At 41.6% G+C, this 13,294-nt stretch overlaps 1 protein-coding gene across 3 annotated transcripts in view; it reads left to right on the forward strand.

The window, feature by feature from the left end:
• The window catches only part of ATG4A (autophagy related 4A cysteine peptidase), a 74,250-nt gene that overhangs the window by 32,807 nt on the left and 28,149 nt on the right, over positions 1-13,294 (forward strand). For 2 of the 3 annotated variants that reach the window (XM_061137221.1, XM_061137219.1), the window contains exons 2-4: positions 2,858-3,053; positions 8,936-9,046; positions 11,962-12,033. In XM_061137221.1, the coding sequence (XP_060993204.1) occupies positions 2,996-3,053; positions 8,936-9,046; positions 11,962-12,033 (241 nt within the window). In that variant the 5' untranslated portion in view covers positions 2,858-2,995. The remainder of the gene's footprint in view (positions 1-2,857; positions 3,054-8,935; positions 9,047-11,961; positions 12,034-13,294) is intronic. The other variant, XM_061137220.1, reaches the window with a different exon arrangement.

Below are 13,294 nucleotides of genomic sequence, written 5' to 3' on the forward strand. Positions count from 1 at the left end.
GCTTGGCATGTAGGATGTCACTTCCCTGACTAGGCACCGAACCTGTGCTCCCTGCAGTGGGAGCATTGAGTCTTTTTTTAATATTTTTAGTTTTTAAATTTATTAATTTTTAGTTGGAGGATAATTACTTTACAATATTGTATTGATTTCTGCCATACATCAACATGAATCAGGTACACATGTGTCCCCTCCCTCTTGAACTTCCCTCCTACCTCCCACTCCATCCCACCCCTCTAGGTTGTCATAGAGCACTGGGCTTGAGCTGTATCATACAGCAAATTCCCACTGGCTGGGAAGCACAGAGTCTTAAGCACTGGACTGCCAGGGAAGTCCTGAGGCTCAGCTTTAATGCTACCTTTTCAAGGTTGCTGAAGGTCCTTTCATCCCCAAATTAATCATTTGTTGCCTTCCACATCACTTTCCTTTTTTAAATTGAAATGTAGTCGATTTATAATATTAGTTTCAGGTATACAGCACTGTGATTTAATATTTTTACAGCTTATACTCTATTAAAAGCTACTACAAGATGATAGCTATAATTTCCTTTGCTATATGCAATATATACTTGTTGCTTCTCTATCTTATACATAGTAGTTTTTATCTCTTAATCTCATACCCCTAATTTGCCCTTCTCCTCTCCTCTCTCCCCTTTGGTAACCATTAATTTGTTTTCTTTATCTGTAAGTCTGTTTCTGTTTTACATATATATTTGCATTATTATTTTTTATATTGCACATATAAGTGATATCATACTGCATTTGTATTTATCGCACTTATTTCACTAAACATAGTATTTTCTAGGTCTATCCATGTTGCTGCAAATGGCAGTATTTCATCCTTTTTATGACCAAGTAGTATTCCATTGTATATATATATACCACATCTTCTTTATTCAGCTGTTGTTGGGCTCTTGGGTTGCTTCCATATCTTGGCTATTGTACATAGTGCTGCTATGAATTTTGGGGTGTATGTATCTTTTTTAATGTTTTCATTTTTTCTGAGTATATTATCAGGAGTAGCATTGCTGGATCATGTGGTAGTTCTGTTTTTAATTTATTGAGGAACCTCCATACTGTTCTCCATAGTGGCTGCACAAATTTACCTTCCCACCAGCAGTGTACACAGGTTCTCTTTTCTTCACATTGTTTCCAACATTTGTTATTTGTAGGCTTTTTGATAATAGCCATTCTGACAGGTGTGAGATCATATCTCCTTGTTACTTTGATTTGCATTTCTCTGATAATTAGTGATGTTGAGTATCTTGTCATATAGCTGTTAGCCATCTGTATGTCTTCTTTGGAAAAAAGTCTGTTCAGGTCTGCTCATTTTTAAATCATTTAAAATTAGTTTTTACCATTTTTTAATCATTTTGTGTTCTTGATGTCATATCATAGTCTACATCATCAGTATTATCCCTTTACTGTTTATTGTAGATATAATTGCTTATACAATTTTTTTGTCTTTTAATTTACATACTGGCTTATTTAAGTGTTTGACCCCAGTCCTTACTACATATTTGCCTTTCCTAGTGGGATTTTCCCTTTACTATAGATTCTTACTACTTTTCCATTTAGAAAAGACCCTTCAGCTTTTCTTTTATTGTACGTTTAGTACTGAGAAACTCTTTTAATTTTTGTTTATCTGAGAAGTTCTTTATTTCTCCTTCTAAATGATAATTTTAGAAGGTTGCAAGTTTTTACATTTTAGCACTTTAAATATATCATTTCACTCCTTTCTGGCCTGCAAGGTTTCTGCAGAGAAATCAGCTGATAGCCTTATGGAGGTTGCCTTGCAAATGACTCTTGTTTTTCTCCTGCTGCCTTTAGAATCCTGTCTTTATCATTCACTTTTGTCATTTTAATATGATAAATGTTGGTGTGGGTCTATTTGAATTTATCTTATTTGGGATCCTGTGTGATTCCTATACCCGTATATCTTTTTCCTTCTTTAGGTTTGGGAGTTTTCAGGCATAATTTCTTCAAATACATTTTTTATCTTCCTTTCTCTCTCTTCTCCTTCTGGAACCCATATAATGCGAATGTTTGGATGCTTAATGTTATCCCAGGAATATCTTCAATTGCTTTATTATTTTTTTTTAATTTGCTTTTCTTACTGCTGTTCTGATTGGTTGTTTTCCATTTTTCTGACTTCTAGATCACTTACGTGTTCCTCTGTATTACTTTGTCTGCTGTTCATTCCTTCTAGTGTGTCTTTTATTTCAGCTATTGAATTATTCGTTTCTGACTGGGTCTTCTTTATATTTTCTAGTTCCTTGCTGAAATGTTCTCTGATTACATCAACTGTTTTCCATAATTCAGTTAACATTTTTATTACCAATGTTTTGAATTCTTTACCTTGTAAATTGTTTTATTTCTTTTTTTAAATCTGTTTCCTTTCTCTTTCATTATTTTTCAGGGATTTTCTCCTGCTCTTTCAATTGAGAGTAGTTACTCTGCCTTTTCATTCTGCTTGACTTTCTTGCCTCTATGAGTTTAGGTGAAACAGCTGTCTACTGCAGTCTTGAAAGTATATTTTTCAGTGGAACCATCTCTCTACTGTGTGTGCCAGTAGAGCTAGATTTGATGTGAACACAAGTCATTCTCGGTGGAGCCATCTCTATACAGACTGTGTGTGCTCAATGCCTTTGGTGGGAGAGCTGGATTTGATGTGCACACAAGTCACATCTTTCCTCAGTGCACTGGCCACTATCACCTAGGTAATGGGTGTGACTGGAGACAGAAGCCGCTAGAGCTGGTGGTGAGTGTGAGATGGGACTTCCTCTCTGCTCAGTGGCTGTCACCACCCTCTCAGGGGTGGGGCCTGAGCTGACTCTGTTTTTCTCTTCTCCTCACACTAGGACCTTTGCCCCAGAGAAGGGGAATGCTAAAGCAAGTGGGGCCCCATATGCTGACTGCCTGTCCACGGCTTCACTCAGGCATAGCTTCTGGTGCAGATCCCCTTTGTCCCTCACAGCCTTCACCACCCCTGCCCTGCTATGGAACCTGTCTACAGGAAAGACGGAGCCTGTGTGAACTCTCCACGTCTATTAGGAGGTCAGTGTGGTACAGTGGCCGCTGTCAGACATCTGGGGGGTTCTGAGACACTGCTTCAGTAAGAGCTAAGAATGTTCTACTCAGACCTCTGTGTCCTATGGTTGAATCTTTTCCTCTGTCGTGGGCACCCCAGATCCAGTTCAGCACTATGGCATGGGTTGAGCAGGACCAGAGTATTCACTGGTCTCAGGCTGGCGGGCATGGCAAAATGGTCACAGGAAACCCAGAGCTGCTAGGGCAGACCTCTCTCTGCCTTGCCTCAGGGGCAGTTCTCCATTATCTCTCACAGCTGATCACTGTCCCCAGCCTTAGCTGTTCCTGCCCTGTTGTGGAACTGCTCCATATGGCAGGCGGGGGCTTTGTGATCACTCTGTGTGTATCAGGGTGGGGGACGAGCTGTGGTGGGGTGGCTGCCATCTGAGATCTGGGTGACTTCTGGGGGTTGCTGTTTGAGGAGGTGTCAACAATGGCTATTGCTGCCCCACTCAGGCATTACCCTGGGACTTGGTCACCTCTGTGTCCCATGGTCAAGTCCTTTCCCTGGTTATGGCTTCCCAGATCCAATTGCTGTGCCATGACATGAAACGGACAGGATGGGAGTGTTGCTCGGTACTTTGGGCTGGGGTACATGGCTAGCTGGTTGTTGGAAACCCAGCAGGCTCAGAGCAGATCTTTTTCTGCCCTGCCTCAAAGACAGCCAGTGCATGCCCTCCTCATGAGTGGAGTCCAGTCCTCCGGCCAGCTAAGGGGGCTTGTCTCCTCTACATAGGACCCCAGGTCTGGGACACCCAGTCTGTGGCTTGACCTGATCGCTCCCCACCTTTGCAACCTCCCTTTTCTTCTGATTCCCCTCCCAAGGGCACAGGTCTTGACTTAATTACTTTTCTCCCCTTCCTACTGGATTATGTGTGGATTGTTCTTACAACAGGAGTGCTTCTGCCAGTTTCCAGTTAGTTTCAGTGAGAATTGTTCCATGTGTAGATGTATTTTTGATGCATTTGTAGCGGGAGTAGGCTACACTTCTTCTTACTCCACCATCTTGATCTCTTTTCTCTCACTTTCCTTTCTTATAGTACTTATTGTTTGTTTTCAGACCTATCCTCTCTACTAGATTAAATGCTTTGGACGATGGAGGCTACATCTCAGTGATGTCTTTTCCATTGTGCTTAGCATATAGTGCGTATATGCATGCTAAGTTGCTTTAGTCGTGTCTGACTCTTTGCGACCCTATGCCCACCAGGCTCCTCTGTCCATGGGATTCTCCAGGCCAGAATACTGGAGAGGGTTGCCATGCCCTCCTCCAGGGGATCTTCCCAACCCAGGGATTGAACCCACATCTCTTAGGTCTCTTGCATTGGCAGGTGGTTTCTTTACCAGTAGCACCACCTGGGAAGCCCCCTGAGCACATAGTAGGTACTGTGTAAAAGTTGATGGAATGAATATATCAATGTATATTCAGCCCTTACCATACCTGTCTCCTGTGACCATTTTCTCATGATTTTGAAGGTGTGACCTGACAGTATGTTGAATGTGTGTATATTAAACTAGTAAATATACCAAAAAGGAAACAGACTGACAGAGAAAAAGTGAGTGGTTACTAGTGGGGAGAGAAATGTGGGAAGGGGAAGATAAGGGTAATGGGTTAAGAGGCACAAAGTACTTTGTAATAAGCTGCAAGTACATATAGTACAGAACAGGGAACATAGTCAATATTTTACAATAACTATAAATGGTATGGGCTTCCCTGGTGGCTCAGATGGTAAACAACCTGCCTGCAATGCAAGAGACCCAGGTTCGATCCCTGGATTGGGAAGATCCCCTGGAGGAGGAAGTAGCAACCCACTCCAGTATTCTTGCTGGAGAATCTCATGGACAGAGGAGCCTGGCGGGCTATAGTCCATGGAGTCACAAAGAGTTGGACATGACTGAACGACTAACACTTTCACTTTTTTTTTTCACAAGCAAGATACTCTGTGGTGTCTCAGGCTTTTTCTGGCTCTGAGACTCTGTGACCTTTTGATTTCCCTTTAGAGTCTTTTTATTGTTTGTGGGGAAAAAAACCCCCACAGAATCTAGGAGACTTGATGTACAAGCTTTGTTAAGTGCTATTAGAAAGTCTGTTATTTAAAGTGATTTTTTTCATTTACTTGCCGTTTTACAAAATAACCCTTACAAATGTAGTCAATCACTGGAAAGCAAATTATTCAAGTAAGTCATCAGCAAAAATGGCAGAGTGAAGACTTCTGAAAATTCTACCCATAATACAAATGAAAAGAATTGGCAAAAATGATCAGAACCAACTTTTGCAGCACTCTGGAAATTAACCAAAGGTTTGCACCAATCTGTGGAATATTCATTTATTCATGAAAAATGACTGCCTTATAATAGTCAGCTTTGTGGCATTTTCACTTGTGCTATGCCCATCTTTTGCTCTCCAGCTTTGCAGTGGCCTTGAGATTTCACAGCTTGCAACCATAGGGAAAGCCAGCAACCTGGTAACCCCTGGAGGATGCAGAACAGGTTTGAAACTCCTGTAAATCCTCATTTCTAGAGAACTGTCATTATTTGATCTGTCTGGCGATTCCCCAGAAAACCCCACATGTAAAACTTTATTTGTCCTGACTTGGAGGTGCAGATAGCCTCCCCCTCTCTGGGTTGTGGGGGGAGGCTTTTCTGGAAAACTATTAGAGGCAACTGATTAACTTCACAGCTATTTGAGGAGTAGATAACAAAAAAGTTTAAAAGGTAAAGCTGAAGAATAATATATTTGTTGGGAAAACAACAAATTTGTTTGAGAAGTTCAGGCATATTCTTGGGAACCTAGAGGACCACATGCCTGCTCAGGGATGTGTGCAGTCTCAAGGCTATGTACATGCTCAGGAAAGACCTGAGAAGGCCCCCAGCTCTCACTCTGGCTGACCTTGAGCTCTGTATAAGCAGAAAGGGAAGACTAAGACAGAGTTAATCAACTGCCTGGCTGAGTGTTGAAGGCATGCCCTAGCATGTACACAGAGCGTCTTGGCCAAGACTGGGAGACTTTTTGGTCCCAGGAGCTTATGGAAATCTCTTTCTCAGTTATTATTTGACTACTAAGCTAACCCAGCAGAGACTTCAGTCTTTTTAATGATTATTAAAGTAGAATGGAACAGAGTGAAGCCTGTTGCCCATCAGACCTTATTGAAGCTGATTCTTGGTCCACCAAGCTGCAATGTTTGTAGCTCTGCGTGTATAGTTCCTTTGTCTTTAAACAGGTTGAAAGGGCAAGGAGCTCATATAAGTCTGATGTCTTGTGTGTTAATTTTAGGGTAAGACAAAAGTAGTTTATGAAAATTTCTTTCAGAAGGATTGGTGTTAGTGAGAAGTGATTTGTTTGGAAATGCCATTTCACTTCTGCACCTCAACCACAACCCAGTTGGCTTCTTCATCTTTCTGAGTTCTTGTGGAAGATCAAGTCCTCTTTCCTCCCCAGACTCCCTTTTATACACTCTCCTCATGTTATCGCTCTGTACTTCTGTTAATCTCATCTTCTGGTCTGGCTTTCTTTTGTTTCATCCCTGTAACTTTCAACTCAGGCTGGTTATGGGCTGACACACTGCATTCTTGGAGTCTATTTCCTAAGAGGAGACTCTGGAAGAATAGAAACTGTAATTGCCCTTTTTCCTGGCCTGGGGGTGAGGGGTGTAAGAGCAAGAGGAAAATTCGTTGGCTATCATTTTGGTCAGAGCCATCTCAAATGAAGCAGTGCAGTTCTCACAGGCTGTAAGGAGCTGTACTAATTTGACCAGATAACTGGGCAATGACTCACTGAGACAGGGTTGGCAATAGAGAATTTTTTTTTTCAGCCAGTACTAAAAAAAGACCCAAGGCTTATATGCATACATGCTGTACATTCATCCAATACCACCTTCCTCATCCCTACCAGGGGAATGCCAGAGAGGTTGCCCCTTTCCAACACTTCTCTCAAATTGCTTATTTTTCTGACTCACCCCTCCCCTCTGCCCCCCTTTTCTAGGCTGCACTGGATGTTTGTTTTAACCTGATTTCTCTTGCCTGTGAGGGGTGGAGAATAGGGTGGGAAGGTACACAGTGTGATTTACACCACCTCTGTCCACCACCTCCTGGGGATGGCCTGACCTGGATGATCATTTTTAGCCTGCTATTTCCTGAGCATGGGCCAGGGGCTGCGGCCAGGGGCAGAAAGGCTAAGACTGTGACACAAGCTCCCTGGCAGATTTGGCAGTGATAAGTTTTCACTGGGGAATGAAATGGCTGTCTCATTTCTAACTTCTGTACATTGGAAATAGCGCCATGGCTGTGACCCTAATGATGAAAACATCTTGAGGAGAAAGGCTACCTAAATCCCTGAGAGACTGGACTTCTGTCACATATTTCAAGAAGAGCAGTATCCCCGGGTAGCTGTGTTTCTAAAATTATAACTTCAAACAAATTATGACTTCAATGTATACAAATTATACAAAGTATAATGTCAGCTTCCAACTGAGTAGTCTGTTTTCATGATCAGATAAGACTCATCTATTTATTTCTATGAAAGACCATTTATTTCTATGAAAACAGCATGCTCCTGCCTTAGAAAACAAAGCCAGAAGAAAGCAATTTGTCCTTTCAAGAGAGCTAAACACATCCCACAATGATATTTTTTTATAGGGAACTATTCCCTTGGCGCTCTTAGGGGCTGATCTGGGAGAGCCCTTGCAGCTACTAGTAGCTGCACAAAATGGCCCCTACTGGCTCTGAGCTCCCCTCTCTGTAGGATCTAGGAGCCTCCAATTGCTGAGATGATAAGATGTGTGCTCGGTTGTCTCAGCTTTGAACTTGAAATATGATTTGTCATTGAAATAGCACTACAAACTATGAAATATACTAACAATTTCATTTTTCTGCTTATAGGTTAAGATAGATTTTTCTGGGCTGGCTTGGAAACTTATTTACCACCTATGATATTCTTTCTCTCAGAAAATTACTGGCTTGGCCAAAAGGTTTGTTCAGGTTTTCCCGCAACATCATATGGAAAAATCCGAATTAACTTTTTGGCCGAGTCAGTACTTGAAACTTTTGTGATAAGATCCTTCCCTTCACAAGTCAATCTTGAGTCTTTTAGCAGATCCTTTCCCCGCAGGCGGTACAGAAGTGAATTTTAACTCATCCCACATTACCTGGACATAAGTTATGAGAGTGTGGCCTATGAACTTATGAAATTTAATTGTATTTTGTTCAGTTCCTTTCTGTTGAGAGATAACCATGGTCATTTGCGAATCCCAAGAACAAGTTCTATTTATCAGTTGCTTCAAGATTCTTCTTTGCAGAAGTTGTAAGTGAATAAAACACTAACTTACTGATAAAACATCTGGACTTCCAGCTAAAATATTACATTTTCAGAGCTGTATATATAGTGTTTCAGGCTTGTCATAGCCCCCTTCTAAGCCACTGCCTGCTAGAAACCTCACATTAGTCCCTGGGGTCTGATTAGACATGGAAAGGGGTCAGGTATGCAGGTACTATTGTGTCACCTTGTACTACACTCACACTAGGACAAGCTAGAAAGTGGCTGTTTACAAAGAAAGCCCCATTGGAAAAAAAGGTTTGATGTAATTGTGACCAAAACATCACTCAGAGATGGTGCCAAATGGGACCATGATAAAAGGAAGGTCTAAACAGATGGTCAAAAGGAAATCCCTCTCTTAAAAGATTTTGAGGCCCCATAAGTGTCTTCATTTCTCAAGCAGGAGGATTTGCTTCCATTAGATTCCAGTGGTGAATCTAAAAAAAATCTAGTTTTTACCTTCAGGACAAAGGTAATAATTAATAAATCATAGAAGCAAGTCCCCTGTATTACATTTTGCTTAAGTTTCTTTCCTTTTCAGTTTTATCCAAGTATGAAAACCAGATTACTATTTTTGCTGACTACCTAGAAGAGTTTCCAGATACAGATGAGCTGGTATGGATCTTGGGAAAACAGCATCTTCTTAAAACGGGTAAGGTTTGGTTGCATTTGTCTGTGAGAACCCAAATGAGGTGGGTGCCCGAGGTAAAAGTCCTACCCTGTTTTCCTTCTTGGGTTGATAAGGGGTTAATGCTACTGCTAGGCAGATTTACTTTACAGTCAGAGGAGTTTAAGCCCCCGGCCCCTTTCTTGCATGCAAGGACCCTTCTGAGGCCCTAGCAGTGTGTTCACATGATCATAGGTATTTGTACAATTTGAAAAAGTCATATTTTTTTTCCTTAAAGGAGAACCCCCCAATTCTATAAGCCTCGGGTTCCAAAAAACATGGACCGGCTCCAGGTATTACTAACCAGTATCTAGTCTTTGATGACTACATACTTCTCATTCCTCTCATGTCCTCTTCTGTCTAGATGAAAAACACTGCCACCCAAGGGACTTCTAAACAGCCCATGGCTGTCAGAAACAGTCTGACACTGAGAAGTCTTATAGTTTTAGAGCTTTTGCTGACTGTGGTACTGTCTCAGTTTATTCTGGTTTTGTACAGAACTCTTAGCCACTGCAGCTAGATGGAAAGGAGGCTTGGCCTTCTCTTCCTTACCATTACATTCTTATAGATTGAGAAAGACCTTTTAACCTGAAAGTGCTAACAACCCTGCACACAGATAAAACCTGAACTTGGAAAGAGGGAGCTCTGAGTTTTGTGTCTGAAGAGAGATCCTCTTTGGAGGCCCTAGCATGGAGGGAGGGACAGGAAGAAGCTGACCAAAAGGCAGGAGAGGGGGCTTCCCTGGTGTCTCAGTGGTAGAGTCCACCTGCCAATGTAGGAGACATGGGTTCAATCTGTGATCCAGGAAGATCCCACATGCTGCAGAGCAACTAAGCTTGTGCACTCCAACTACTGAGCCTGTGCTCTACGGCCTGGAAGCCACAACTACTGAGCCCACATGCCACAACTACTGAAGCCAATGTGCCCTGGAGCCTGTGCTCTGCAACTAGAGAGTAGCCCCCGCTCACCGCAGCTAGAGAAAAGCCCACGCAGCAACAAAGACCCAGCACAGTGAAAAATAAATAAATAAATAAAAGGCAAGAGAAGAAGTTAGCATCTTCTAACTCCATTTGAGTCTGGCTTCATCTTTTTGATTGGAGAATCCTGAATAGTGGAGAGCACCTAGTGCTAACAGTTAGGATACCTTTTGTATTCAGACTCTTCTACCTTGGATCAGTCACTTTCTGGATCTTAACTCCTTTTGCCAGTAATTAACAGGAGGGGGACTGCAGGTGGTCTCTTCTAGTTGTGCATTCCCTGACAACAGGGATCCCCAAGTTGCCAAATAGGCCCAGTTTCAAATGTTAAGTTGGAAAAGCCCTTTCAAGGTGAAATTCTTATTAAAGTCTAGGGCTTCCCTGGTGGTCCAGTGGTTAAGAATCTGCCTGCCAATGCAGGGGACACAGGTTTCACCCCTGGTCCAGGAAGATCCCACATGCCACAGAGCAGCTAAGCCCATGCACCTGTGCTCTAGAGCTCACATGCCATAATTGCTGAGCTCACGTGCTTAGAGCCTATGCTTCACAACAAGAGAAGCCATTGAGAAGCCCGCACACAACAATGAAGAGTAGCCCCCACTTGCCACAGCTAGAGAAAGCCTAGACAGAGCATTGAAGCCCCACTGTAGCCAATAAATAAATAAATTTTTAAAAAATGTCTATACAACTTTCCCCAGCCCTTCTAGCTTATAGGCAAGCCAGAAGACATAGAGAATATTAGAGGAAGGAGTGAGGGGCGTGAGCATTTGAGACAAGGGGATAAAATAATAGCTAACATTTACCTCAGGTTTACTGTGTACTGTACCATGTAACCTACTGCTTTCCATGTAGTATTATCTTGCTGAATACTCATATCTCTGTGAAGTAGGTGCAATTATTCTCCCCGTTATATAGATGAGGAAACTGAAGCTCAGAGAAGTTAAGTAACAAGGCCACACAGTTGATAAGCAGCAGAATCAGGGCTCAAACCCAGGCAGAGCATGACTCCAGAAGTCTTTCTCTTGACCATTTTACGTCTGCTCCCCATACTGTGCTAGGCACTGGCGACATGAAGGGGAAGAAAAATCCAGACAGCTCAGCTTTCTGATTTGTTCAAAGGAAAGGCAGAAGAGAAAATAGAGAGTAATGGTTAACACTGAATTTCCTTTTCTTCTTTTAAAGTGCAATGACTATAAATTCTGTACAGAATTACAAATATAGATGTGTTGTTGAGAAGGGTGAGAGAGAAGACTAAGAAAGACAGAAGCACATCTAAGTACAGATGGACATGTGGAAGCCATATTTGTGGCCACTGAAGTAAATTTACGCTGTAAAATATATACAGGAAAGCATGCTTTGAAAAAAATAACGAAAGCATTTGTAATGTTATATCTCCATTTAGATTACAAATGCCAGTGCACTAGGTAGTATTGATAAATTTCTTACACACTTAATTTGCTTAGCAGGGACATCTTTTTAGTTTATGTGCATACACACATGCCAACAACCTATCCCTTGTTTTATGTAACAGACCGTGGATGCTAGTGAGAGATCCAGCCAACCATCAGGCAGGGGCTGACTGCCTTGTCAATAGGTTACCCAGGATCCTTGCTTTTCTTAGTCCTTGTCTTTTGGCCACGTGATCTCAGTGTTAAGTACCTGCTGGGGCTGTGGAGCTCAGTGAGGAGATAGGAGCCACTCAGCATCATTGTAGCCAGTAGCTCTGGTCAAAATATAGGTGGGAGGAAATACTGAAATTATTTGGCTAAAATGAGATTGGGTTTCCTATGAATTTCCCTTAGCCTCATAACAATGGAAATGATTGGTTATTTGAAATTGAGTTTGCCCCTGGCTCAGAAATCAAAGACAGATATCTTTAGATGGGATACGGTGATTTAATTTTAATTTCACATTTAATTACAGAAAAATCTAAGCTGTTGTCTGATATAAGTGCTCGTCTATGGTTTACATACAGGAGGAAATTTTCACCAATTGGTAGGTATACCATTTGTTATACTGTGCTTTCTTCCTTGTAGATAGCTTTCCTGAGGTTATAAGTGATATCACGGAAACCTCAGAATTAACAACTCACTATGGCGAAGAATTTAGTTTGGGGGAGTAGTTAATTAAGTCTTATGCTTCATACAGAAGTTTCATTGCTGATGTGCCTCAGCATGTGTGGTTCCATGGTGTTAATGTGTAATGCCGGTTTACTTTTGAGCCCACCTCCAAATGTTTGGGCACTAGAGATATTGTTTTAAGTCTAAGAGCAACAAAACAGTCAAACTTTTAATTTGATACAATCCACTACTTTATGGAGTTATTTGATTATTAAAGATGACTGTACCTTGAAGGAAAGAAAATAATTCTCTTGCTTTTTTTTCCCTTTCCTATGATATGAAAACACGTTGCCACTGAGAAATGAATTATAGTGGATATCCTTGGAGCTAATTCTAGGCAGTTAAGAGTACCAGCTGCTGTCTAGAAAAAAGGATAGTTTAATGAGCTAAGTGAATAGGATCCCTCCAGAGAAAATTTGTAAAATGTTTGCAAACAGGTTACTTCTTTCTGATCTGTGGTCCTATAGAAAAGGATCACCAAACTCACTTGGTGGAAGCTATTCTCCTAGAGGAAACCTGTCTGACTGATTTTGTTTGGGGACTGGACCTAATAACTGGAGTGAAATCTATCTTTCTGATAAGTGTGAAAAAATGAAGTTCACACAGACTTTTTTTTTTTTTGCTCTCCATAGGAAGTACCTGAGCAAAATACACAAAAGAACAATCTTTACTACTCAGTAATTCTAAACTGTTAACTTTTTCTGGATGAAGAGATCTTTGCAAGATTTGAAAACATTTGCAATTCAACTCTGACAGTGTTTTGAAAGAGATGATCCCTTCTTTATGTGGGCTTCATTGCATATTTCCATACTAATCTGCCCTATAATCCCACCATTAGCAAGAGCCAACAGACTCCACTTCCAGCTAACAAGTTGGCTCAACTCTCCTCATCTTGCTGTAGCAACTCTCCTTCAGTCCCCACAACAAAAGGAAAGGAGCAGCCATCTTGGCCCACTTGTCTTACATGGTTGATGATATTGTTTACGGTTAGTCTTGTGAGACCATGCTTATAGCATACTTTTCCACTTCTGTGTTGGGAGAGGCAATGAAAGCATAATGTCTCCTCTGCCATCCAAGTTGTCTCACTTCAAAGTACTTTGAAAAAGAATATTGAGCACCCCCCCCCCCCGCCCCGG

Source organism: Dama dama, chromosome X (genome assembly GCF_033118175.1).
Source record: "Dama dama isolate Ldn47 chromosome X, ASM3311817v1, whole genome shotgun sequence".
Lineage (NCBI taxonomy): Eukaryota > Metazoa > Chordata > Mammalia > Artiodactyla > Cervidae > Dama > Dama dama.